At 55.6% G+C, this 24,290-nt stretch overlaps 10 protein-coding genes and 1 non-coding gene across 11 annotated transcripts; 4 read left to right on the top strand and 7 right to left on the bottom strand.

The window, feature by feature from the left end:
* Positions 1-113: 113 nt before the first annotated feature.
* On the bottom strand, positions 114-1,539 carry BO66DRAFT_445237 (Clavaminate synthase-like protein; the record flags this gene model as incomplete). The annotated part of the gene is made up of 6 exons (XM_025651641.1): positions 1,470-1,539; positions 1,311-1,412; positions 1,078-1,246; positions 904-1,027; positions 420-847; positions 114-357 (listed from the first exon to the last, which is right to left on the bottom strand). Exons 1-6 carry the CDS (start codon positions 1,522-1,524, stop codon positions 114-116), a joined length of 1,122 nt encoding a protein of 373 aa, XP_025509281.1. The 5' UTR covers positions 1,525-1,539.
* A 531-nt stretch (positions 1,540-2,070) lies between these two features.
* On the top strand, positions 2,071-3,877 carry BO66DRAFT_311111 (MFS general substrate transporter; the record flags this gene model as incomplete). The annotated part of the gene is made up of 9 exons (XM_025643315.1): positions 2,071-2,171; positions 2,227-2,276; positions 2,327-2,344; positions 2,394-2,544; positions 2,593-2,744; positions 2,793-3,168; positions 3,229-3,471; positions 3,535-3,643; positions 3,704-3,877. The coding sequence occupies 9 exons, from the start codon at positions 2,071-2,073 to the stop codon at positions 3,875-3,877; spliced, it is 1,374 nt and encodes a 457-aa protein (XP_025509280.1).
* Positions 3,878-4,864: 987 nt separating this feature from the next.
* On the bottom strand, positions 4,865-5,710 carry BO66DRAFT_310579 (SDR family NAD(P)-dependent oxidoreductase; the record flags this gene model as incomplete). Its single annotated transcript, XM_025643294.1, has 2 exons — positions 4,865-5,120; positions 5,196-5,710. The coding sequence occupies 2 exons, from the start codon at positions 5,708-5,710 to the stop codon at positions 4,865-4,867; spliced, it is 771 nt and encodes a 256-aa protein (XP_025509279.1).
* Positions 5,711-6,614: 904 nt separating this feature from the next.
* On the bottom strand, positions 6,615-10,027 carry BO66DRAFT_416723 (FAD-binding oxidoreductase; the record flags this gene model as incomplete). The annotated part of the gene is made up of 4 exons (XM_025649618.1): positions 6,615-7,438; positions 7,503-7,626; positions 7,687-8,109; positions 9,824-10,027. The coding sequence occupies 4 exons, from the start codon at positions 10,025-10,027 to the stop codon at positions 6,615-6,617; spliced, it is 1,575 nt and encodes a 524-aa protein (XP_025509278.1).
* Positions 10,028-10,642: 615 nt separating this feature from the next.
* On the bottom strand, positions 10,643-10,714 carry BO66DRAFT_t1. Its single transcript has one exon. It is a non-coding gene; the product is annotated as a tRNA-Ala (tRNA).
* Positions 10,715-10,825: 111 nt separating this feature from the next.
* BO66DRAFT_424937 (uncharacterized protein) lies at positions 10,826-11,622 on the bottom strand (the record flags this gene model as incomplete). The annotated part of the gene is made up of 2 exons (XM_025650193.1): positions 11,083-11,622; positions 10,826-10,852 (listed from the first exon to the last, which is right to left on the bottom strand). Exons 1-2 carry the CDS (start codon positions 11,536-11,538, stop codon positions 10,826-10,828), a joined length of 483 nt encoding a protein of 160 aa, XP_025509277.1. The 5' UTR covers positions 11,539-11,622.
* Positions 11,623-11,907: 285 nt separating this feature from the next.
* On the top strand, positions 11,908-13,004 carry BO66DRAFT_416722 (uncharacterized protein; the record flags this gene model as incomplete). The annotated part of the gene is made up of 3 exons (XM_025649617.1): positions 11,908-11,958; positions 11,991-12,126; positions 12,181-13,004. 3 exons carry the CDS (start codon positions 11,908-11,910, stop codon positions 13,002-13,004), a joined length of 1,011 nt encoding a protein of 336 aa, XP_025509276.1.
* A 44-nt stretch (positions 13,005-13,048) lies between these two features.
* On the bottom strand, positions 13,049-14,871 carry BO66DRAFT_8485 (acetyl-CoA synthetase-like protein). Its single transcript, XM_025653651.1, has one exon. It carries the CDS (start codon positions 14,578-14,580, stop codon positions 13,276-13,278), a length of 1,305 nt encoding a protein of 434 aa, XP_025509275.1. The 5' UTR covers positions 14,581-14,871; the 3' UTR covers positions 13,049-13,275.
* A 920-nt stretch (positions 14,872-15,791) lies between these two features.
* Positions 15,792-17,493, top strand: BO66DRAFT_407267 (l-allo-threonine aldolase; the record flags this gene model as incomplete). Its single annotated transcript, XM_025649051.1, has 2 exons — positions 15,792-15,876; positions 16,391-17,493. 2 exons carry the CDS (start codon positions 15,792-15,794, stop codon positions 17,491-17,493), a joined length of 1,188 nt encoding a protein of 395 aa, XP_025509274.1.
* A 103-nt stretch (positions 17,494-17,596) lies between these two features.
* BO66DRAFT_433523 (uncharacterized protein) lies at positions 17,597-19,824 on the bottom strand (the record flags this gene model as incomplete). Its single annotated transcript, XM_025650698.1, has 4 exons — positions 17,597-18,040; positions 18,101-18,395; positions 18,445-18,862; positions 18,912-19,824. 4 exons carry the CDS (start codon positions 19,822-19,824, stop codon positions 17,597-17,599), a joined length of 2,070 nt encoding a protein of 689 aa, XP_025509273.1.
* Positions 19,825-20,065: 241 nt separating this feature from the next.
* On the top strand, positions 20,066-22,163 carry BO66DRAFT_363305 (MFS transporter). Its single transcript, XM_025645110.1, has 4 exons — positions 20,066-20,492; positions 20,555-20,944; positions 20,997-21,862; positions 21,919-22,163. Exons 1-4 carry the CDS (start codon positions 20,331-20,333, stop codon positions 22,058-22,060), a joined length of 1,560 nt encoding a protein of 519 aa, XP_025509272.1. The 5' UTR covers positions 20,066-20,330; the 3' UTR covers positions 22,061-22,163.
* The last annotated feature ends 2,127 nt before the right edge of the window (positions 22,164-24,290 follow it).

Here is a 24,290-nt window from a genome sequence, read left to right as displayed (position 1 = left end):
AAGGGTGAAAACTGGGAAATCACAGCTAAATTCTAAACACGGCTTAGCTGGGATGACCGTCACGTGCAGCGTGCAGGTGAATGCAGATCCGGTAGTTATCCTATTGGAAATTGCTAATTATAAATCTTGGCTTCCAGCCCAGGCAGAATCTCCAGGTCCTTCTCCCCATATGTGAACTTCCCATCATCCGAGACCTTCACATCCCGATTGCGGCGCTGCTGCTGCGTCTGCCGCACCCTGACCCACTGCTCCGTTGTCAAATGCTGCCCCAACTCTGTGAACACATTCTGGGTGAGTCCGAGCCGGTTCAGCAGCGGGCTGTTCGTGATCGGATCCAGTACCACATGGTTGTTGGGCCTATATCCTCCATATTAGCATTTCATTGGGGAAAGTACGACGGATGAAAAGTGCAAACCCACCGTGCGAAGTACAAAACCCCCAACCGATCGACATGCGCCTGATCCGGCGGCGGAGCATGTACCCGGTGAATGCTCGACTTGATCAGCCCCCCCGTGAGCGCTGTCAATGCATCGCACGTGTTGATGGTGATTGTCCCGTCCTGCGGACGCACCCACTTCCACTCCCCTTCCGAGTTGAGGATTTGGAGCGCTGCCACGGGCTGGCGGAATAGGAGGGTCACAGTGCCAAGGTCCGTGTGGCCGGGGGTGTAGATGCTGGCCACTTGGGAGTTCTCCTCCTTGCTGCGCGCAGCGTAGTGCATGTAGCGGAGGTGATCTTCCCCTTTGACGTCGTACTGGTGGTCACGGACAAGTTGGTCTTCATCGGGGAGCTCGAGAAGGATCGCGAAGAGGCGGAGGAGTTTGACGACGACTTCGCTGTGGCATTTCTGGACATTCGCTTAGTGACTTGTGTAATCACTGCGGGAGGGAGAAAGCGGCCTACCCGGCTGAATGCTTCGATCTCTGCAATATTGTCTTCCAGCACAGGTGGTTGCTGGCGCTTGTGGTATCCGTCGAACTTGGGGATGTTGTAGACTTGAATATTATCCCGAATGCCGTTACCGAGACTGGGGAATGTCAACCAGGTTTATGAGTTGAATCAGATGGGAGAGCTTACACGCGGTGGCCAGCAGGCCTGTAGCCGTTGTACTCGCCACTCGCGAGATCGGCGCTGTTGTGGTACTTGAGCTTCTCTTCCAAGGGAAGAGCGTAGAACTCGCGGCCAAGTGCGAATTGGAGGTCGATCTCATCTTGACTGATGTTGAAGTTCTTCACGTAGAAGAAGCCTTGAGGGCGGGGTTAGGGCTGAAGATGTTCGTTGCGGTGGTTGCGAGGGGTACGAATACTCACCCACATGGCGCACGGCATGGTCCAGCTGCTTGACAAGCTCTTCCTTACCTCCCGGCTGGTCGTATTGACTCAGGTCGAGAGTCACGAGCTCAGCCCAAGGGACTACTTCGTCAGTAATCTTGCATTGCATAGAAACCTTGGTTTGATACTGGTACATACGATTCTCCTTCGTCACGGGGACGTGGTCGTATCTGTCAATCAATCTGGCTGGCATTCTGCGGATTCTCTCTCCACAAAAATCGATGGTATTTTTTTTCCAGCAAGATTGGCCGGGTTAAGCAAGTCCATTTAAGTTGTAGCAGTTAATCATGGACATGATTTCATTGCTGATGCATCAACTCAACCCCGCACGGCACTCGTTCCGTTGAGTGAATTGCAAAGCCGCACTGCAAAGCACGCCATTCTTATCGAGGATCTCAACTCGCTCCAACCACTCAAACGCCCCATACTTGACTCATGTCAGAGATAACAGGTGATTGAGTTTCTGCTGGACCAGGGTTGTGGCACGCCATCCCGCACCAAGATGTTGCGGTCATGGCCCCTCCCAGGCCCCTGTCCCTGTCACATTCGCCGCACGCATCTATGGCGAGAAGATGTGGAGTCATGGCAAATGTCTCAACAACAATTCGTCGTCTCAGTTGCCTCATTGGTGTCACCACTGACTGGAGTATAAATTCCCGGATCAATCGGCAGATGTGTCGAAGTGAGAGGCCGGCCACGAAAAGATCATCCTAGTCGACACAGGCAAAGACTCGTCACGATGTCCGACAAGACCGCAGCTCGTGTCAAATTGGGGCCCTGGGGGCTTTTCAAGGAGGTCTTCAACTGGTATCCGTCGAACTACCCGGCAAATGAGCGCAAGTGAGTCTAGTGATCCTCATGATTCTTGGTGAACAACCAAGGTCTAATCTTATAGGTTGCTGTTCAAGCTGGATTTGTCAATCCTCATATTTGCCTGTCTTTGCTGTAAGACCACCCGCTCTTTACCTTTGAACAGTGTACTAAAATTCTTCTAGTCTTCGTCAAATATCTGGGTAAGCCGAGCACTTCCTGCCAATCCGCCCGCGGACTAACGAACCCCAGATCAAACGAATATCAGCAATGCATATGTAAGTGGGTTGAAGGAAGACTTTCAGCTCAATGGCAACCAACTCAACTACTTCAACACATGCTATATCACTGCATATGTGGTCTTTCAAGTTCCGGGCCTGCTGCTGATGTCCCGTCCGAAATTGTAAGATCGCGTTCCTCCAAGACAGCTTTTCTATCGTTAACAGATTAGGGCACGATGGCTTCTTCCCACGCTCGAGATTTTGTGGGGAGTATGCACCTTTGCGCAGAGCCGAGTCACGAATGTCCACCAGCTCTATGCCCTTCGAGTTCTCGTGGGCATGTTTGAAGCGCCAGTGTTCGCAGGAACGCATTTCATCCTCGGTCGGTAATTCTCCCTCCTATCCTCCGCCTACACTAACTCTCTTCAAGGCTCGTGGTACTCCGGCCCCGAGCTCTTCAAGCGAGCCGGCACATGGTTCATCTGTAATGCCTTGGGCACCATGGTGAGCGGATACCTGCAAGCAGCCGCCTACACGAACCTGTCCGGGGTGGGCGGCATGCCAGGCTGGCGCTGGCTGTTCATCATCGACGGGATCTTCACCATCCCCGTGGCAATCCTGGGCTTCTTCATCTTTCCCGGGGTGCCCGATTCTCCGCGGACCTTTTTCCTGACCGAGGATGACATCGCCCTGGCCAAGGACCGAGCGCGCAGGGCCAACATCCGCCGCCCGGGGAAGATGAGCCTTAATGTTTTCAAGCGGACGCTGAAGCGGTGGCATATCTGGATTTTTATTTTCATCTACGCGTGAGTAATTCGATTCCCTTGGCTTACGATTCGCCGGGCTTGACGCTGATACTCTCTCAGATGCATGATCATCTCCTCCTATCCAGTCTCCTATATGAACCTCTGGCTGCAGGCGGAGGGCTACTCGGTGCCGCAGGTGAACAAGCTCCCGACTGTGACCTACGCTATCAACATCGTCGCGTCGTGGCTGGGAACGACGCTGGCCGCGATCTACCCCACCTGGGCGCTCTACACCTTCTCCTCGGCGTGCTGCTTGTTTTCCTCCTTGTGCATGATAATCTGGGACATCCCGCGCGGGCTAAAGTGCGTAGCCCTACCCTCTTGTCCGGGTCTTTGTCCCCAAGCCCCTAATGTGACCTCATCCAGATTCGTCGCCTGGTACCTCTTCGGTACATCCGGATGCCTGAGCCCAATTCTCTATTCGACTGTCAACACGATCGTAAAGGACGACTCGGAGGAGCGCGCCCTCATCATGGTCTGCTCCCCTATCCTACCCGCACCCTCCCCATCAACTCCATAGCTGATTTAGACCCAGGGCTCAATGATGACCTTCGGCTACTCGTTCCAGATCTGGGTTCCCCTGCTTCTTTTCCCGACTGCAGGCCCCGACGGCGCGCCCCGCTGGCGCAAGGGGTGGCCGGCTTCTTTTGCGTTTTTCTTTCTGCTCTGGGCCGCTTTCATCTCGGTCCTCGTGCTACATCGATGGTAAGAGACGCAGGACCGCAAGACAGCGGGAATGATGCTGATGTGATGATGGCAGGGAGCAAAAGCGCAAACCGAGGTACGCCGAGTCGGAGGAGATCTCGACCGAGGATCGGGAGACGATTGTGGTGGAGGTTGATACAGGGGTGAAGAATGGCAGCTGAAAGAGGAAGCACTTGTTTGGTGTCTGGGTGTGTGTCGGAGCTGAGCTGCATGCATGTTTGGTTTATATAAGATAATCTAGTTATCGCCTATCCAAGTCTCTTCCGCATCCAATGGGGCAATGCGCAGCAAAGGTCGAACTTGAACGCCTGAGAACTCCAACTGGTTGGCGGATGATAGCTGCTTTCTCGATGGGTGCGAGGAGTGTCCATGGGGAAGAGGAAGAGCCGGGCCAAGGAAGACTAAGACATCCTCATGAAGGCTCACCACATATGAAGACCTTGAACAGCAATGCACATAATCTTTCAATCTTGCCTTTCTTGTCGCCACATCGATATACAGGTCTTCATGGTGTCCTTCATGGGCAAACGTGCTCGTGCCATTGAAGCGTACTACGATGGGCAGCTCCTGATTCTGAGGCGCACGGCCTTTTACAATTTTCCGGCACAGATTTCTCCTGCTTTCAAGGAGCTGGGAGAGTGGCACTACGGCAATCCAACGGGAAATACCCTCTAGGAGCGGTTTCTTCTTTCTTTTTCTTCCTTTTTTGGGTTTTTGGTAGTGGTGGCGTTGTGAGAATCTGGTGTCAATGGATTTCTTCCCGGGGGATTTGGGGTTGGATGGAACTTTCGCAATGCGGCACAGGCGCCTGCATATTTTCTATGGTTCGACCTAGCTCTATCAAAGCGATCTAATAATTCTTTGACATTCATATGTCTTCTGTCGTCGCTATGTCTCTCCGTGCTTGTCTCCCCTCAAGTAATAAGTACATGAATCTTCCCCACCTTGAATAGCCCCACCAGTAACTTCGAAAGCACCCCGCAACCCCCAATCAATCCACAAACAAACCCCCCGAAGCCACCAAATGCACCCCATTGATCCACCGTGACCGCTCCTCGCACAGAAACCCCACCGCCCAGGCAATCTCCTCCGGCTGCGCCATCCTCGGCCCCACAGGCGTCTGGTCGATTATCGGCTGTAGAATCTTCATCTGCTCCTCGCCCGCCGCAGCGAAGCCCTCCGTCCTCGTCGGCCCGGGACTGACGGCGTTGACCGTACAGCCATACTTAGGAGGGAGCTCCTTAGCCCTGCAATGTTCATTAGCCCAATCACCCCCCCTCTCCCCACGACAACCTTTCTCGGAGAAAAGGCGAAAAACCTACCAACACTTCGTAATAGAATCCACCATCCCCTTGGTGCCCGCATATATGGTCTGATTCGGCGGCGGAGCCCGCGCACTGAGACTGCAGATATTGACGATCCGCCCTTCGCCTCTCGTCAAATGCGCCAGGCTCGCCTGCGTGAGGAGGAAGGTCCCCCGTCCGTTGAGGCTCACCAGCGCGTCCCAGTCGTCGAGGGTCTGCTCCTCCAGCGGCTTGTTGACCGCCACTGCGACGCTGTTCACCACGAAGTCCAACCGGCCCCAGTTGGCCATGGTGGCGGAGACCAGTTGGCCCGGACCGGAGGCGGTGGACATGTCGGCTTCGACGGCGATGGCGGGCGACGGTAGCGAGGCGATCACGCGGTCGGCCTGAGGTTTCAGACTGGGGAAGGGGTAGTTGATGACCACGCTGGCGCCCCGCGCGGAGAGCTCGCGCGCGATGGCGGCGCCGATCCCGGAGGAGGAGCCGCTGATGATGGCGACTTTGTCTTTGAGGGTCTGCGGGGTGGTGGTCATTGTGGTTGCGGATGGGGGTTGTTGGCGTAGTTGGTTGCTGAGCTGGGCAAGGCGAGTCGTGGGGGACATGTTGGATAGTCGGTGTGGAATGGTCAGGTTGATGAAGGAATGTCTCTGTCAGGAGGGACCAAGCTATACCATAAGGGATGTGTGGATGTGGACATTTTCTAGCAGGGTGACGTCTGCGGATCCCCGCATGGTAGGGCTTGCTTGTCGGATGTCTTGCCACACCAGCCGGCGGACATGTCAACCTGTGCTTCCGAATGTCTCCACAACCCGATCAGCTCAGTGCATTCTTCCTCATTTCTTGTCCTGATGTCTGAGATGCTTCTTACTCCCGAGGAGGTGGGCTCTTCGGAAGAGACTGGGAGATTGCTTTCCCTGTCGATCAAGCGATCAATTCCTAGCAAGCTTGGCTGGCTAGTGCCGGAAAACTAGTTCTCCGGTATATCTTTCTGCCTAAATAGGTGGCTAAGACCCGCATCCAAGCTGTGTGCTATAATATCTGGGTCCACGCTTTGCAGGGAGAGACATCTGGTTGAGAGTGTTAAGTATGACAGTTGATATCCTCTGCTGGGATTGTGCTTCAGTCATCTCAAATACTACCTATCTCACCAATAAAGACGTGGAAGGAGCGGAATGTGGGGGTGCTCATTCAGATGCTGCCTCAATACATCCATCATCGACTGCCTGTTCATCCTGCCAAGGCTAAAACCTGGGGAAGGTGCCGCTTAGTCACTGCGTTCCATTGTCTGATTGGGTCACAGGCGCTATGGCCATAATCTTATCCCACTAGCGCTGCTGCTGCTATAATTTGGCTCGGTCCACACTTCCAAAACAGTAGATAAAAGATTTATTCATTTACTGTATCCAGAAAACAACAGTCTATACTAACAAAGACACCCTACAACTTGACCTCACTCTCAATAACCAAACCCCGTACCCCCGATGCATCCCCCTTATCGAGATACCCACAAATCCGCCCCTCGGGATCAAACCGCCGTCTCAACCCCATCAACCTGCGCGCATTGTCATCCGCCCAGAATTTCGTCTTCCTCACCTGGAAATCCGAGTCCCCCAGGTACGCCCCCACCGCATGTGGCGCCACCTTCTGCATGACATCGGCCACCCACCCCTGGCAGCGCGCATCATCTCGCGCTTCCTCCCACACCGTATACAGCGCGAAGTAGTGATCACTCTGCATACTCAACGCCATATCCGGCAGCTTGCGCCGACTGCAGGGGTACATGGCGTACCAGAGGGCGAAGGCCTTGCGGTGGGGGAGGGTGGTGAACGCCTCCTCCAGCACGGCGGGGACATCCGCCTCGTTCCGGATGTACGCGTTCTCGGCGCAGTACCGGTGGCCCTCCGGATTGGCTTTGGCTTGGTTCTCGTACTGCTTCTCCAAGCTGTCGGTCTCGCAGAACCATTCGACGATGGCCCCGGCAGGGCGGGAGTCGTGCAGCGGGCGGAGGGCGGCTTCCGCGGCCGCGGGATCGGGCTTCATCGTCACGAAGAGGACGAACAGGCACAGCTCGCCCATTCCCTCGGGGTACTGCGCGACGACGGCGATCTCGGTGTCTTCATCGGAGGCTGGGGTGGCCTGCAGGACCCAGCTGAAGGCTTCATGGTACAGACGGATCGGGTAGATGTAGCCGGACGAGCGGAAGCCGTCGCGCGGGTAGGGGATGAGTTCGAGGTGGTACTTCGAGACGACCCCGGGAAAGCCTATGAGGTGATTTTGTTAGGAGATCGGATTGGAGGGAGAAGTGTTGGAATGTGCGTCGCGTACCCGGACCGGCACCGCGGGCAGCCCAATACAGCTCCCGGTTCTGGGTGGCGTTGCAATGTAGAAAATCGCCCTGTGCGGTGACCACATCGACAGCCTGGACGCGCTCGCACGCCCAGCCCCAATTCTAGGGGGTAATTGTCATTCGGGGCGTGGGAATACAGCAACTGGTTAGGGGAGCTCGTACCCGACAGTTCCACCCCATCCCGCCCTGGAGCAGAAATCCCCCCAGTCCAACATCCGGACAATGACCCCCAGGAAACATCAGATTGTGCTCCTTGATGAGGACACCATTCAGCTCCCGTCCCGTCATGCTGGGTGTGGCTCTCGCCGTGCGAGTGGCGGGATCGACGTCCAGCTGCTTACAATTGCCGAGGTCGAGGAGAATCGAGTTGTCACGCACACTCCAGGCGGCCCACGAATGGCCCCCGGAGCGCACGGCAAGCCGACAGTTTTCTGCTTTGGCAAGCTTGACGGCTGCGATGATGTCTTCCTGGCAGGTGGCTTTGACAACGGCCAGGGGGAAGCGGTCGGGACGTCGGTGGTTGAAGACTCGGCCCACGCGGGCCTCCTCGTATTCGGCGGGGGGCGCAGAGTCGCGCCAGATTATCTGCATCGTGTTGGAGGTAACAAGTAACAATGGTTTCAGGAAGAGATGGATGGTGTGAATTTAATTCAGCTGTTGGGAAATGATTGGGGCTGGAGCCGACTAATTATATGCAGACTAGCTGCGGCCGACAGAATGGAAGTCAGCAAATGGCTTAGGGCTCGGGCTCAGGCTTTGTTTGTGGCGGCAGCAATCGGGGACTGGCTGTGGACCACTTGCCTTACTTTAACCCTTACCCTTTACCCCGCTCTCTCAACCTGAGACTCGTAAGCATCTACTCCGTACCATTCTCTGCATTTCGCAGATCTGGGGAAGACGACCCTCGTTCCCGAGTGTGGGGGGAAAAGGAGATCCAAGGTCGTTGACGCTGTGATTTCCTTCGACTGCTGTACTGTAGGACACTCAACCCCTTTGCGCCGGGTGCCCACCGCGACAGTGATTCTGAATAGGGCTGGGACCGGTGTATTCTGAAGTGAACATGACAGCCACCACCTCTTCGTTTGCCGTGCCGCTCTCATCTAAAGGCCGTTGCCTGCACATCGTTGCTTTTGTCTATATAAGGCAGGTCCAGCTCCTCTCCCCGAGCACAGCTGTCCAGGCCTCGCCCCTTAGCCGCCCAGCATGGACTCGAAGCCCACCGAAACCCACCACGAGACCGTCCCAAAGGATACCTTGGGGACTCTACGTCTCCGCCATCATGAGACAAACGAGATCCTCTTGGTCCCTACACCTTCGGGGGATCCTAATGACCCACTCAACTGGTAGCCCTATCCCCTTATCCTCCTGTCTCCAGTCAGTCTTCCTTCAGGTCGTACTAATCACAATCTGCATCCAGGTCCTCTGCGTTCCGATACTATATTGCCGTCCTCGTCTGCCTGGCCGTCTTCTTCTGCAATTTTCTGTCTGCAGGTCCGACTGTGGCTATCGTGGAGATCACCGTGGACTTCCTGGGACCCCAGGGCCCCGATTTCAGCGCCCATATCTCCAAGGTGGCCTACTTCTTCAGCACCACCGCTCTCTGTCAGGGGATTGGCATGCTCTTTTGGATGCCGTTCATCGTCAAGTACGGCCGCCGGCCCATCTATGTCATTTCCTTTGTCCTGTACGTTGTTACTGGGTTCTGGACCGGGTTTGCGAAGACGTACGGGGTGGAGCTGGCCGGGCGGATCGTCATGGGGTTTGCAGCCGGGGCCGGGGAGTGCCTGGGCCCGCTGACAATTGCCGATATCTTCTTCCTACATGAGCGAGGCACGGTAATGGCCCTGTATACTGCCGCTCTCTCCATGGGGGTGGCCGGCGGGATCATCATTGACGGGCTCATCACCATCACCCTGAGCTGGCGGTACATCTACTACGTGGCGACCGCGTTGATAGGAGGCGTCACTCTGCTGGTTGTCTTCACCTTCCCCGAGACCACCTTCGACCGCCAAAAGGCCTTGCTAGCGGAGCAATCCAACCCCCCAACCCCACACCCCCTGGAATCCGCTACCCCCAACCCTACTTCCCGCCAGAAGAAACAGCCCTACCTCCGCTCCCTCCGCCTCTTCACAGGCACCTACACCACCGAGTCCCTGCTGCAGATCTTCCTCCGCCCCATCGCCCTCATCGTCCTCCCGCCAGTGCTCTGGACCTCGCTCGTCTTCGCCGTAACCATCGGCTTCCTCGTCGCCATCACCTCCAACTTCGCGACCGCCTACGCCGCGGCCTACGACTTCACGACCTGGCAGATCGGCCTCTGCTTTGTATCCGGGATGGTCGGCTCGGCCATCGGCATCGCCTTCGGCGGCCACCTGTCCGACTGGACGGCCGACTGGTTCACGCGCCGCAACGGGGGCATCCGCCATCCGGAGATGCGCCTCCCCTCGGTCGTCGTCGGCGGGGCGTGCGCCCCCGTGGCCTTGATCCTGTACGGGGTGGGCATCAACGACCGGCTGCATTGGATGGTGCCGACGCTGGGACTGGGGTTGTTGAACTTCGCGATCGTGCAGGCCACCAACGCCACGATGGTGTATGTGATTGACAGTTATCGGCCGGCGGTGGGGGAGGTCACGGTTTCGATTCTGGCATTTAAGGGTATGTCTTGTTTTCGGTTTTGTGTTTGGTTCAGTTGGGTCTGGGTGTTTTGGGCATTTTGCGAGGTCAAAGACCAGCTGACATGACTGTTAGCGGCGTTCGGGTTCCTCCTCTCCTTCTACACGAATCCGTGGATCGATCAGAGTGGGTATTCCCTGGCGTTCGGCGAGATGGCGATCATCGCCGGGGTGGTGGTGGTGTTCTTCGTGCCGTTCTATTTCTGGGGCCGACCGTTGCGGCATCGGACGTGGCAGTGGCGGGTGATGCAGAAGTATGGCCATTGGAATGAGGATCGGGAGGTGGGCGAGTAGTCTGGCTGCTCTCAGCAGACAAGGTTCATGTTGGAGTGTGTGATGTGGAAAGGAGCAGATCTGCAGGGCTGCTCGTATTTTGATTGTATTGTGTTACTGACGGCTTGACAGCGGGAGTATCCGGGAGAACAGCAAAAATGGTCGCAAAAAGATGGAGCTGCGGGGAATCGAACCCCGGACCTCTCCCATGCTAAGGGAATATTATACCACTAAACCACAGCCCCTGTTGCTGACATGACGCTTTTTTGCCTTTATGCCCCGGTGTGACTGTGTCAGCATAAATCAAATCAATTTAGTGAGCAACCTTTTGACAACACAATCAACATATATGGCCCCTAGTGTCTTGTTGATGTATTGCTATACTATGATATTAGGTCATTTTAATTCTTATTATGGCTGAATCAAGAACCTGCATTGTTCTTCATATATAAGGGCTCGTATAAGTCAGCTTAACCAAGAATCCACACTCGCTTTATGTATCCAGCTGCATAATAACCAATTACCTCTCACCGTACCACCTTTCACAACCCATCCTCATTATGCCCCCTCAAAGCAGACATACTCATATTCTACTCAGAACCTGAATACCAACCCGTCCAGCAACCCGATTGCGCATCGCCCACCCCCTCGCCTCCTCCTGAATCTTGTTTACCCCCTGCACACCCCCCACAGACAGAAAAAGATACCCCTCCTCGTCCAACGCCAACAGCGCTTCTTTCACCCAGACGCGACACGTCATCGCCTCTCGGAGATTTGTGGAATACCCCACCGAAACCTGGGCGAGCCGCTCCGCGACCGCAGCATGCAACGCGGGCTCTATCTTGCCTAGCTCCAGCGCCACCAGAAGCCGGCCGCCGTGCGTGATACCCTCTGTGGCTTGGGAGTCGAATGTCCAGAGGTCCGAGCCCGGGGCGTTGATGAGGTGGAAGGTCTGGCCGCAGGTTGGGGAAGTGGTGAGGTAGAGGGTCCAGTGGAAGGTGGAGGGGGAGCCGCGGTCGAGGAGATGGAGGGAGAGGGTGTTGGGTTTGTGGGTTAGAGGGAGGGCCATGATCTTGGTTTCAGCCGATTAGACGGAGTATGTGAGCTTGGATGGTGTAGGTGGTCTTGATCAATACATGAATGTTAGGTACAGTAGCATAAAGTTGGGGTTGTGGAGAGATCGATCATATCTTATCATGTGGGGGATGCTACAAAAGTAAGCGCCCGGGCGGTTACACTCGAGAACCTTTGGCTTCTCTCCCCGGGTGCTCACTCCGCTTTCCGGGCTGGTCACATCCAGGTTGTGGCATCGACATCTGCTGGCGAATGGACTGACCAGGCCGAATTGCAGCAAAAGGACGGCAAATCCGCCAAGGTTTGCTTCCTCTCCCCACGAAAAGTCTCTTCAGTCGCTGATTGGGGCTGGCGATGGAGTACTATGTGGCTAGCACGCACCCAAAAGATCATAAGGACTTCCCTCTCAGCGATGGTACTACTTTCGCCGGATTCCAACACTTCAAGATCGATACTGTTGACCCAGCGACGTATTGCCTACCCAGCCCAACCTTATTTCGTACCCACTACAGGATTGCCTCCGCATTGCAGCTCTTTCATGTCGAAGACCTTATAGCTGCTGGCTGGCCTAGGCCTTCCACATGTACGTTATCCACCATGGTTATTCTCAAGCTGGGGCTGATTCACCGTCTGACAGTCACTTGCGGAAAATCCACCCTACAACTACTGCGCAGGTGCTGGCATCTTGTGCCCAAGGCCGTCAGAGTGCGCGCTTACCAACTTCTGTCTCACCTCGGAGAGTACCTTTATCCGCTCGAAACCGGTACCGTGGTCAAACGGCTCCCTTTGGGACTACACATGAAAATAGTCGGGCGCTCCCAACAGAACGAGGGCATGGCCTTGCGCTTGGTGGAACAACACACATCAATTCCAGCGCCCCTCTGCATTGACGAGTACCACGACGGCGAGGACAGGATACTCATTATGACAACGGTCCAGGGTCAGACGCTCCACAATGTCTTTCATCGGATGTCCTACCCTGAGCGTAGGCAGCTTACCATAGACTTGAAAATTGTGGTCGACCAGATTCGAACAGTCCCCAATCAAACCTCCTTCCGCTTTGCAAATACCTTAGGGGGCGCGATCTGTGACCAACGTGCTGGAATCCTCGGTCCATTCAACGAGGAAAGCGACTTCAGTAGCCAGCTTCTTCCCGAATATACGCCCACAGAAACGAGAGAAGCGGCAGCTCTCGTCCATTCGCGTCCGCACAGGTCGTTCTTCACCCATTCTGACCTTCATTGGACAAATCTCATGATCAGTGGGGGAAGACTGAACGGGATTGTCGACTGGGAATACGCCGGATACTACCCCGAGTATTGGGAGTTCACCAAAGCCATGTACGGGATCATCAACCATCCGGAGCTGGAGAAGATTCATTGGGACGCATTTGGAGATGTGTACAAAGACGAGCTGGAGGTCGAAAGACGACTATGGCACGAATCTCCATTTGGTCTGTAACTTAGTGCACTCCTCTATGGGACATATGCTGTCAAGTCTAGAATAACGATTTCCCGGGGGAGAACCCCCGGACCCCCCTTTTTTTTCAACTTCCTGGTTAAACTCAACCCTAAGTCTAGATACAAAAATTCCCGGGGGAGAACCCCCGGACCCCCCTTCTTTTCAGCTTCCTGGGAAGCCTCAACCCTAAGTTCGAGAGTGAAATGTTTCCGGGGGAGAACCCCCGGACCCCCCTTTTCTTTCAGCTTCCTGGTAGAACGCATCCAAGATCCTAATACCGCTCATCGACCACCTCCCTCAACTTGCCACTCGCCTCGATAAACACCAACTCCTCAAACCGCACCCACTCCAGCTGCACCGGCGCCACATGGCCGGCCTCGCGGTTCTTCGACCAACTCGAACTCACCTTTGCCACCGCATCCTCCAGCCTCTGCGCCAGACTCTCCCCGAGCCCATCCTCCGGCCTCTCCGCCGCAACCCTAAACACCACGACATTCCTCCCCTTCTCCCTGCGCAACACCGACTGAAAACTATCCGCCACGCCCTCCCCAAGAACCCCACTCACCACCCGCCGCAGCACCGCCCGATCCAACAGCGCCGTGCCGACCTTAACCCCGACATCACTCCGTCCACGCAGGCGAAACAGCCCGCGCTCGAAATCCACCCACTCGCCCACATCCCCAATCGGATACCGGATGGTAGGCTGCAGCCGCTTCAGCAGATTCGTGACGACCAGCGTGCCCCTGACCCCATTCTCCCGAACGGGGCGCCCATCATCCCCAACAACCTCCAGCACGACCGCCTCCTCCACCACGCGATACACCGGATCCACATCCCCATCGGCCCCCTCATTGCACTCCGGCACCGGCACCCCCACAACCTTACACTCCACACTCGCATACGCCATGGGCCGCACCACCGCCCCCGGAAAAGCAGCCTTATACAACGCGCGCAGATCACCATAGAACGGCTCCCCGGTGTACAGCACCAGCCTCACGCTCGCCAACGCCCTACCCCGTGCCCGCAAGAACGTCGCCAGCTTCGTCGCGATGAACACATTGCAGATCACCACCGTCGCCGCGAACTCGTTGACGTCCTTCTCGATCTGCTCGGGCGCCTCCTTCCCGCTGATCGGCAGGTTCACGACCGGCACCGCGCTGTTCATCACCGTGTACCCGTACGTCATGAACCCGGAGTACAGGCCGCCCTGCGAGGAGAGGTTGGCGATGCGGTCGCCGGGCTGAATGGCGCAGCTGGACGGAAAGAGCGCGCCGGCGATGCGGGCGGTCTCGTGGAACTCGGCCCGCGTCATGTACACCGTTTTCGGGGTGGAGGTCGAGCCGCCGCTGCGCATCACCAGGGCGTCGGTGAGCGGGGCGGTCAGGATGGAGGCCGCGGTGGTGCTGGACGTGCTCCAGTAGGTGGTTGGGTCGGTGAGAGGGAGGGTGGCGAGGGTGGGGATTGCGGGGGTCGGGGGCAGCGAGGCGTAGAGGGTGCGGTAGTAGGGGGAGTGCGTGCGGACGTGGGTGAGGAGGTCCTGGAGGTGAGGGGGCAGGGTGGGGGTTGATTTGGTCATTGTGGTTGATGGGGAGGGTATGAATAGGGTTGAGGATGGAGTTTGCAAGTTTTCTTGATGGGAAAGAGGTGGTGTGGTGTGTGGTGTGGGATTAGCCGAGTTCAGTAGATGTTATATAGGCCACAATGAGCGGAGCGAGATGCACATACTGTACTGTAGGTACATGTTGTACAATTGGGATAGACGTACGGTAAACCTACCAAGGCATAACACAGCACCTCCGGTGCCGCTGGCATGGCGCAATGCACCCCCCTCATTGGAGGAAACCTTCTCCGTCGTGAAAATCGCAATGTTCAGCCCATTGCTGAGACAGATGGTAACATATGGTGACATGAAGAAAGGATCCTCTCGACCCTGCATGATGACCTGACCACAACTGCAATTCCCCCCACATGGCGCCAGGTCCCGTACTTTGAGCGGTTGTCCGAGCGGACTCCGAGTCTGCACCCTGGCCACCCAACTCCGTGTACGATCGGCACAGTTAGCGGGCCTTAGTGCTTATGGAGACTATAAGGTACTCTAAGCATTGATATACCCGCTCTGAAGACATGCGGAACCAGTCTAGCGTGAAGAATCAGGGAAATGGCGAGGGTGTCCACTTCTCGGCCTCCTAACGGCATTCCCGACGCCAGCCCGTGCCTGGACCGCGTCAGGGTCTTAGCCTGGCGCACTGCTAACTTACCGGTACTCCACCGGGACCCTGGAAATGCAGCACGGACACCCTGCCAGGTGTGCGGAGGCTGAAAGCGCACCGCGGACATACTGCTGAAGATCCCGTCCGAGCGTGAATTACACAACATTCCTGCAAAATGATCTCAGATCTCCAGGTCTTCTACTGCTAGTTATGCACAGATTGATAAGAATCGCCATCCATGATGCGAAAGTCGGAGCTCGTATACGCAACGGCAAGGGGCGTGCATGCATGCAGGGGCTATATCACTCTGCGCCAAGATTAAGACACCTCATAGGCCCTCGCAGACAAGCTAATCCCCCGTAAGCTTGACATTGCTTGGTAGCTCTGCCAAGTGCGGCGCCAACCTTGGTCTTGACGTCCAAAGTACCTCCACCGTCCCGCCGGCGGTTCCAGCCGCTCTCGTCAGTACTTCATGGATGGATCAAAATTATCAATCATAAGATGACTGCAGACGTAGTACGCATCGTTATTGCCGCATCGGGCCGCGCTCCACTCGCTTTTGACAGCTGGGTGAAACATGGCCACGAAAGTCGCCGCGCGGGATATGTCTGAGCCTGTCGATCAACGCCTCCGAGGGTTTCCCGAGGATATGCGGTCTCGGAGTGAGCCACTAATTGGGTGCTAGGGGAGGAGCACGCCATCTTCTGCAGTACCCTACTGGGCGGAAACGTATCCATCTGGCTGCAGGAGGGTTGCAATGATCAACCTCGTCGGTTCTCCTCCGGTCGACTCACCGGTGGCTAGAACATCACGGGCCCAGACACTAGCCATCGCAGGATTCTCGCACGTCAATCCGTTTGTCAACGGAATTGTCAATCAATATTGCAAAGCCAGAGGGTATCAATGTGCAGCGCTGGATGGACGATGAGGGGTTTCATTGTTCGGGATTTGGAGTGAGGCTGAAACGAAAGAAGAGAAGAGTATAAGAAGGGGTGGGAAAGCGAAGGTAAGGACCCCAAGATACAAAAAAGCGTCCTTCATCATCTCCGAGCTTTCCTCTCAGCAAAATGTCTTCCATTGTGTCATCTTTCCGCGAGGGAGCAGTTCAGCCCCCATCCACCTACAAAGATCCCCGCGAGGAAACATGGGAGGACCAGACTTCTTTCTTTGCCCGAGATCCCTTGTCCCCAAACCAGCAAACAGCCTGGGACTCTCCTGGCCAGGCCGCTTACGACTTCCGCTCCGATTATGTTACTTCTCCCAACATCGCCATGCTGGCGTCGATCATCAACACAAGCCTGCTAGACGATGTCATGAAGGAGGACCCTACCACCAACTCTTTCCAGGAGTTCATAGCCCAACTGACGGGTCATGAAGACTCACTCCTGGTCATGTCTGGAACCATGGGCAACCAGGTGGCGCTTCGAACCGCCCTGCTGGCCCCACCCTATAGCATCCTCGCCGACAGTCGCAGCCACATCATCGGCATGGAGGCCGGGGGCCCGTCGACGCTGTGCGGAGCCCTCATGCAAGGCGTCGCTCCGTCCAACGGACATCACCTCACCCTCGAGGACGTGAAGCGGCACGTCACGCTCCGTGAGGATGTGTACGACTGCCCCACGCGAATCATCAGTCTGGAAAATACGCTCTCCGGAACCATCATGCCTCTGGAGGACGTGCGTGCAATATCCACCTGGGCCCGGAGTCAGGACCCGCCCATCCACATGCACCTCGACGGGGCGCGGTTGTGGGAGGCGGTGGCGGCCGGCGCCGGCACCCTCAAGGAGTACGCTACCTGTTTCGACAGCGCGCAGCTGTGCTTCACCAAGGGTCTGGGCGCCCCCATTGGATCAATAGTCATCGGCAACAAGGCCTTCATCAAGCGGGCCCGCTGGATGCGCAAGTTGCTGGGTGGAGGCATCCGCGCGGCCGGCATTGTGTGCGCCCCGGCCCGGGTGGCGGTTGAGCAGATCTTCCTGGGTGGACGCCTGCGTGCGAACCAAGAAACGGCAAAGAGACTCTCTAAGCTGTGGGTGAGTCTGGGCGGGAAGCTTCAGCATCCGACCGAAACCAACATGATATGGTTGGATCTGGAGGCCGCGGGAATTGACAAGGAGCATTTTGCGGATCTGGCGGAGAATGCAGGCGTTAAGACCATGCGGGGTCGTCTGCAGGGCCGGCTGATCATTCATTACCAAATCTGTGATCGTGCCTTGGAGGCCTTGGCGAATCTTTTCGCGGAGATTCTGAAGGCAAAGCGGGATTATCGGCAGAATTGAGGAGCGAGAAAAAGAAGGCTGCCCGTGTGCATTGTGGTCCGTTGGCCAGTTTTCGTACTGTCTGTAACGTTGAATTAGGTCTTTCAGTTCAGTGTTCAGAGGCTCAAAACATCCTTAACTCATCAGTCATGCCTATGTCGAAATTGATTGCCCAGTCTGTGAAATTGAAGTTCTCAAGATCAATCAATGAGCTCATGTCCATTTCACCCATCGCGATAGGGACTGTGCTGTCGATTTGTGGGGGTGTCGGAACTGGCTCTGGGACTGAGCCAGGGGCCGGGGTCTTTATAGAACTGACTACTGTAAAACTGTCTAAAATCCCGTCGAGCTTGCGAGAAATAGCCCTCGATGCTTTGAGGCAGAATACGTAGTTGGTCTCGCTGGGGTTGGATACGCTCTCCAGTTGTGACACCAGAACGGAAAGGTGGCGAATGAGATTGGAGGTCTTGATGCCTTCCGGCAGCCTTGTCCCTGCTGATGCATCTTGCATCACGTTCTCCAGGGCGGCGGATAGAATTGCAGCACATGGCAAACCATAAGAGAGAACCTAGTACCGGTCAATGGAGAGGTCTACTATTGCAGTGCAATATCAGTCAGGGGAGCATACAATCCCAGGCAGATCGCGCGGCGAGAAAGAGGTTCTCCCGCGACTATTCGTCATCTGAATCACGGTTTCAAGCATACTGGCGGAGACCTCAAGCAGTTCTGGCTGAGGGGTCGTTAGACCTTCTGCATTTCCAAGGAGTCTGTAAATCTGAAAGTGAATGTGCAGGTATGACAGGTAGATCTTTGCATGCATGTGGCAAAGTTCTGGAGGGAGGTTGGACGTCCAGCAGTCCTGCCTGTACTGGAGGTGTGGAGGTAGCCGAGTCCATGCCTGCGTACACCGATCGGATAACTCTCTGTGGGTAATGAGCGAGTGGCTTCAACAAAAGTCAGGCCATTACATACCTAAGCTTCACAGAATCAGCGGCATGCGTGGCTCGAAACTGATATTCAACGGTCTCCTCACGCAACTCCGCGAGAATATAGCGTATTCGAGCCCACGTAGCAACTCGATGCTTTCCGTCGGTATTCCAGCCATCCGGTGTCAGGTTGTGCTTTGCATGCTCTATCACAGCTGACGACGCGAAAAGTTCTTCGTCAGATAGGTCTAATGGAAGGCTGCAGTCTGCATGTCGAGCAGTTATGCGCGGCGGCCGCATGAATACCGATGCAAATACTTTGTCCAGGTAATAGGCTCTAGCAAAGGTTCTTCGTCGACATTCCGCAAGGAAGAATGGCGTCGTGGCGTGGGTTGCTTCTCGATTCAGGCCTAAGGCTAGGATGTCTGTGGCGAGATCGCCCAAGCGTCTCCATACCCCTAAGCCTACGACATTGTTAAATTTGCCCGCTGAGCCCGTGGCAGTTTAACTTACTTGCATCGCCTTCGAAGATTGTGGTTAACTGTAAGTTCTCGTGCGCAAGCCATGTGATTAGATCGGTCGTTTGCGGTGCAAGCTCGCGGGCCAGTCGCAGGCTCAAGTTGCCGTACCAGCCCATGTCGCGAACGAAGGCATTGTCACGGTCCTCGTCGTGTCCATCCCCTACAGCAAACATAGTTGCGCGTGCGGCCATCGTATACAGGAGGCCAAGAGTTTCTATGCGTAGATTGGGCCCACAGAACAAGGCACAGAACGCCGGCAAATCCAAGTCGCGGTTGATGACTACTTCCAGTGAGGAGGCCCGTAGAATGTCTTCGGCTAATTTTGATGCGCAGTGAACGTCAAGCTCTGCATCTAGGCTGTCCTGATTATAGCCCAAAGCTGCGAGACCGGCTCGAATGGAGGCGATGAGCTGCAAGAGCAGCGGCCGAGGGACCAGCGCGACTAGGCTGAACGAGTAATATTCATGCAACTGTTTTTCTATGACGGGTAAGAGCTTCAGCTGGGCGACAATGCGTTGGATGGCCGCCAAGTGCTCGTCGTGGGCCTTGAGATTGTAGTTGTGGCGGCCCGGGGGGAGGGCGAGCGATGACGAGTCATTGGGATCGGCGGACATGAACGGCCAAGTGTGGAACTTGGGGGTCTCGGCCAAGGGACTCTCGACCGGATGCTGCGGTGGTGGGCCCGGCTGGGCGACGCGGAGTGAGCCCGGTGGCGTGGACAAAGAGTGTCTCTGCGAAGTCCGATGCTTGGTCAGAGGGGCAGGATGATACCAGCATTGTGGGTGGAGCCCACGGCGTTGGCAGGATGCACAGGTGGGTTTGCCGTGATCACACCGGATCTTGCTCTTGCGACATGGCTCGCACGAGGCCAGCGAGCGATTACGCCGGCGACTCAGGGTAGACATGGCCAGACACTCCGGAATGGATGATGGCTCGTTGGCTCTTCGGCCATATGGAGGGAGGTTGTGGGAGGAAGAGAAGAAGAATGAGGGGATCGCGACAAACGGAGTCGATGGTACGATAAAGGTCACGTGACAGTAATCTGCCACTCGCGCACACCACCAGGGAATCACTGCCCAAGCCTGGCAAATGTTGAAAGATAGTCGAGATAGTCGAGATAGCAGGAAGAACGTAACCAAAAAAAAATCAGTTTTCTTCTCCACCCACATTTCCTCTAAAGGTTTGTGATGGACCGGACTTGAATGAAATACACGACGTGTATCGGACTTGTATCGGAGTACTCGGGCTCACCGCAGTTTAGTGCTTTGGTGCATATTGCATATTAGTTTACATCCACCATCTCGACAAATTCAATCTGATATTTTAATCCTCTGGACTAGCCTGCACGAGCAATTTATTTCATGCCAGTCCCTGTTGAGTCTAATGGGAACATAGGGAGATTCTATCAGCCATGAACATCAGAAAATTACTGCAGCGGTTGAACACCATCAACGAACACGAAGATGCGAATCCAACACCATCCACAGACTCATCACTGCCAGAGAAGTCGTCGGAGAAGGTGGCAACAGAAGGTGACCTAGAGAATGGCACCGTCGAGTCCGACAGAGTTCTAGTGAGTCTTCTTCCCAACTATGTCGACTGCGCCGAACATCTGCTCACCCTGACACCCACCAGGTAACCTGGGAGGGCGAGGACGACCCCGAAAACCCCAAGAACTGGAGTGCGATGCGCAAATGGAAGGCGATCTTTGCCATGAGCTCATTCGTCTTCATGAGTCCCCTGTCGTCGACCATTGTTGCTCCGGCACTGCCGGCCATTGCATCCGACCTGAACATCACCCAGCCGGCGGTCGAGCAAATGGTGCTCTCCATCTTCCTCCTGGGCTTTGCGTGCGGGCCCCTCGTCGCCAGTCCGCTGTCCGAGATCTACGGTCGGGTGCGAGTGGTCCAGTCCTGGAACTTCATGTACATTGTCTTCAACGCCGCGTGCGGCGGCGCGCGCACCAAGGAAGCCATCATCGTCTTGCGCTTTGTCGCCGGCCTCTGCGGAAGCGCCACCCTCGGGGTATGTGACTAACCCCAGCCTTTCTCAGCGACTGTCACTGACAGTCTCCCAGATCGGCGGCGGTACGCTCAGCGACCTCTTCCACGCGAAAGACCGCGGCAAAGCCGTGGCGATCTACAGCTGGTCGCCGATCCTGGCGCCCCTGGTCGGGGCCGTGATCGGCGGCTTCATCTCGCAGAACACCGGCTGGCAGTGGACCTTCTACACCTCCTCGCTGCTCAGCGTGGCCATCCAGCTGTCCGGGCTGTTCTTCCTGGAAGAAACCTACCCGCCGCTCCTCCTCCGACGCAAGAAAGCCCAACTGACCAAAACCACCGGCGCAACCAACCTCTATACAGACTACGACTACCTCGACGCCGGCCGCCTGAAGAAGCTGTCGACGAATCTGATCCGGCCGTTCCGGCTGCTGGCCACGCAGCCGATCATCCAGGTGCTGGCGCTGTACAACGCCTACCTGTACGGGAACATCTACATCCTGTACGCGGACTTTGTGGACCTGTGGACGGAGGTGTACGGCGAGCGTACGGAGATCGCGGGGCTGAATTACATCTCGATCGCGGTGGGGTCGGCGCTGGCGGCCGAGTGCTGCACGCTGGTCAACGACCGCATCTACCGCACCCTCGCCCGGCGCAACGGGGGCAAGGGCCTGCCCGAGTTCCGCATCCCCATCATGCTCCCCGCCACCCTGTTCCTCAGCGCCGGCATGTTCTGGTACGGCTGGTCCGCCGAGAAGCGGCTGCACTGGATCATGCCGAACATCGGCACCTCGATCTTCGTCGCCGGCGCGTTGGCCTGCACCATCTCCGTGAATGCGTATGTGATCGATACCTACGGCCGATATGCCGCCAGTGGGCTGGCGGCCGTGTCGACGATTCGCTGTATTGCGGGCTTCACCTTTCCGATGTTCGCTCCCTATATGTGAGTTCTTCCGGTCGAAGTCTTTTTGTGGTGAGCTAGGGCTGATGCTTTCGCAGGTACTCGACGTTGGGGTATGGGTGGGCGGGGAGTCTGCTGGGCTTCATCGGGTTGGGGATTGGGCTGCCGGCGGCGATGCTGTTGGGATTGTATGGGCAGTATTTGCGGGACAGAAGTCCTTATGCTACCAAGGCCCATTAGAACTTGGTTATGGGTTTCTTGATGTGACTAATGAGCTAATGATGGGATGGGGCTGCTAAAAATATCGTGGATGGTCAGTACATAGATGTTACGTTGAAATGACAGACTGCAGTACGAGAAATGGGGATAATCCTCATCCTTTTCAGTTGTAATTGTCTTGATAGAAATTTATGGAGAATTGACGGTGAACTTGAAAGTAACGGCACTCGCTGCCATGGATGATGGACTTTGTGCTGTTAAAGGTGATGCTGGAGTGCTCTCTCTACAGTACAGCGTGACTGAAGCCAAATATAGATCCGCCTTCCAGAACAGTAAAGCATAATCTCTGAGTATCTTGGGACAGCTTAACAAGTAAAAGATCATGACAATTTCACAAAACAACGACAATCTACCTAGCCAACACGATATCATCAATCGGTCCTGGCCATGAACTCACAGAACGCATAAGAGGAAAACATGTCACATCTGCCACTAATACCCACGATAGTCTTCACAGTCGACGGCGCTTGCGCGAGCGATAACCATGCCCATTATCATCATCGTCATCGACGTCAGCCGGGCGAGAGACCTGGTTTGCAGACTGGTCTTCACCATCTTGAGCAGCAGCAAGCTGGGCCCTCTCATGCTGGCGTCTCGACTCGACTAGCCCCAGATCATTGATGATCAGGCCAAAGTCGTCGAGATCCCGCGTCGTGACCGGCGCCGGGTTTTTACCGCATTCACTCGCGGTCCAGGCATCACCCGGCATGACTTTCCGAGGGCGGCGCCTCCCTAACTTCATTTGACGCGAGAGCACGGCGCGATTCAGGCGAATGACGCACTCCTCGTACGAATATCCATGCTCAAAGACCTTCTTGAGGCCGTTGATCCAACACCGGGTGAAATAGGCATACATGTGCAGGAGTTGCCGGCCCCGCTCGCCCCAGTCGCCGAGCAGCTCCTCGGCCTCTTGCACGATTTCCTCCTGCTGTTCCATATTCCGGCGGGCGTCCAGGAGAGTCTTCCACTCCGCTTGATAGGCCGCCGTGGCGCGGAAGGCATCGAAGTCGGGGCGCACGGTCTCGAGATAGTCCAAGAACTTGCTGAGGACATGCTCGTGATGCAGGTCTTTGCCCTCCCGCTTCGAGGGCATGCTTCTTGCCACGAGATCGACGAGCTCCGCATAGCTCTCGGGCGATCGCTCGAGCCGGGCGTCTTCCAGACACTCCACCACGGACGGGATGTCGCTGTAGCTTTCGTTCTCGAACCACAACCCTTGTATCTGGGGGGATCGTTGGTCGGTCAGTGCCAGGATGTGGTCTATCCGGTCTCTGATCTCGGATTCTTGCTTCTTGATTCTCATTTTGATGTCTATCTTGGCTTTGATTCGGTTTTTCTTGCCCATCTTGGGGGGGAGACTAAGGAAATGCAAAGGTTAGTGTCTCAACCATGCAAGGGACATGGTGCCATGGAGGGGCAGAGAGAAAGTTGAAGAGCGACTCTCACCTGCGTCTTGCTTTTGTTGAAAAGGGGGTTTTTCTGTTAATATAAAGTGCTTGGGAGATGTGCGGCAAGGGGAACAACAGGATCGATGCGAAAGTAAATGAGGTCGACAGAACTGAGATGGCCTGGGTTGGGCCTCAGCACTGTGTTGATAGAAGAGCGTGTCTGGGAGATAATCAACAGCAGTGATGAGCAAGAGTGCTAAGAAGAAAGCTGAGATTGACAGGATCGAGATGACATGAGTTGAAGGAATGGGTATGAGTTGGAGATAAGCGTATGACGCAGAGGAGATGTAAGTCGAAGCGAGATAGGCAAGACTAATGGGGTTAGATGGCACGAGACCAAGTTGCAGGAGTGATCAAGTAGAGGTGAAGATAGGTTGAAGAGGGAGAGAAGTGTGTTGTGAAAGAGATGCAGAGAGGAGGAAGAGCAAGAGAATGGAGACTGCTTATATAGCTGGCGGACCATTCCCTTCATTGCGCATTCACTGTTTGACCCCTCAACCCAACATCCACCATCTTTCACATTTCACCTCAAGTCTTTCCAACAGTGTTATTATAATGATGATGCCAGGGTGTAAGAGTCTCTAGAAGCCTTACAAGATGAACAACTTCTACAGCACAGCTTCGAAGACACCCTTACCCACGATCGTTTCATTCAAACATCCTCAAACCTATATTTCTGATTTCGCATTTCCACCCTATGCTTATCATAACATCCAGACACTTACACCCAGACTCTCCTCACA

Source organism: Aspergillus aculeatinus (genome assembly GCF_003184765.1).
Source record: "Aspergillus aculeatinus CBS 121060 unplaced genomic scaffold BO66scaffold_1, whole genome shotgun sequence".
NCBI classification, from domain to species: Eukaryota; Fungi; Ascomycota; class Eurotiomycetes; order Eurotiales; family Aspergillaceae; genus Aspergillus; species Aspergillus aculeatinus.
Note: the sequence above shows the minus strand (reverse complement) of the source record. Positions and strands in the feature narration are given on the sequence as shown.

Bases quoted from the DNA above. Each gene is read 5' to 3' on its own strand.
- BO66DRAFT_8485 (XM_025653651.1), bottom strand. From the start codon at position 14,580: ATGACCAAATCAACCCCCACCCTGCCCCCTCACCTCCAGGACCTCCTC.
- BO66DRAFT_363305 (XM_025645110.1), top strand. From the start codon at position 20,331: ATGAACATCAGAAAATTACTGCAGCGGTTGAACACCATCAACGAACAC. The intron at 20,945-20,996 runs GTATGTGACTAA...ACAGTCTCCCAG, and splicing joins GCGGAAGCGCCACCCTCGGG to ATCGGCGGCGGTACGCTCAG. The intron at 21,863-21,918 runs GTGAGTTCTTCC...ATGCTTTCGCAG, and splicing joins CCGATGTTCGCTCCCTATAT to GTACTCGACGTTGGGGTATG.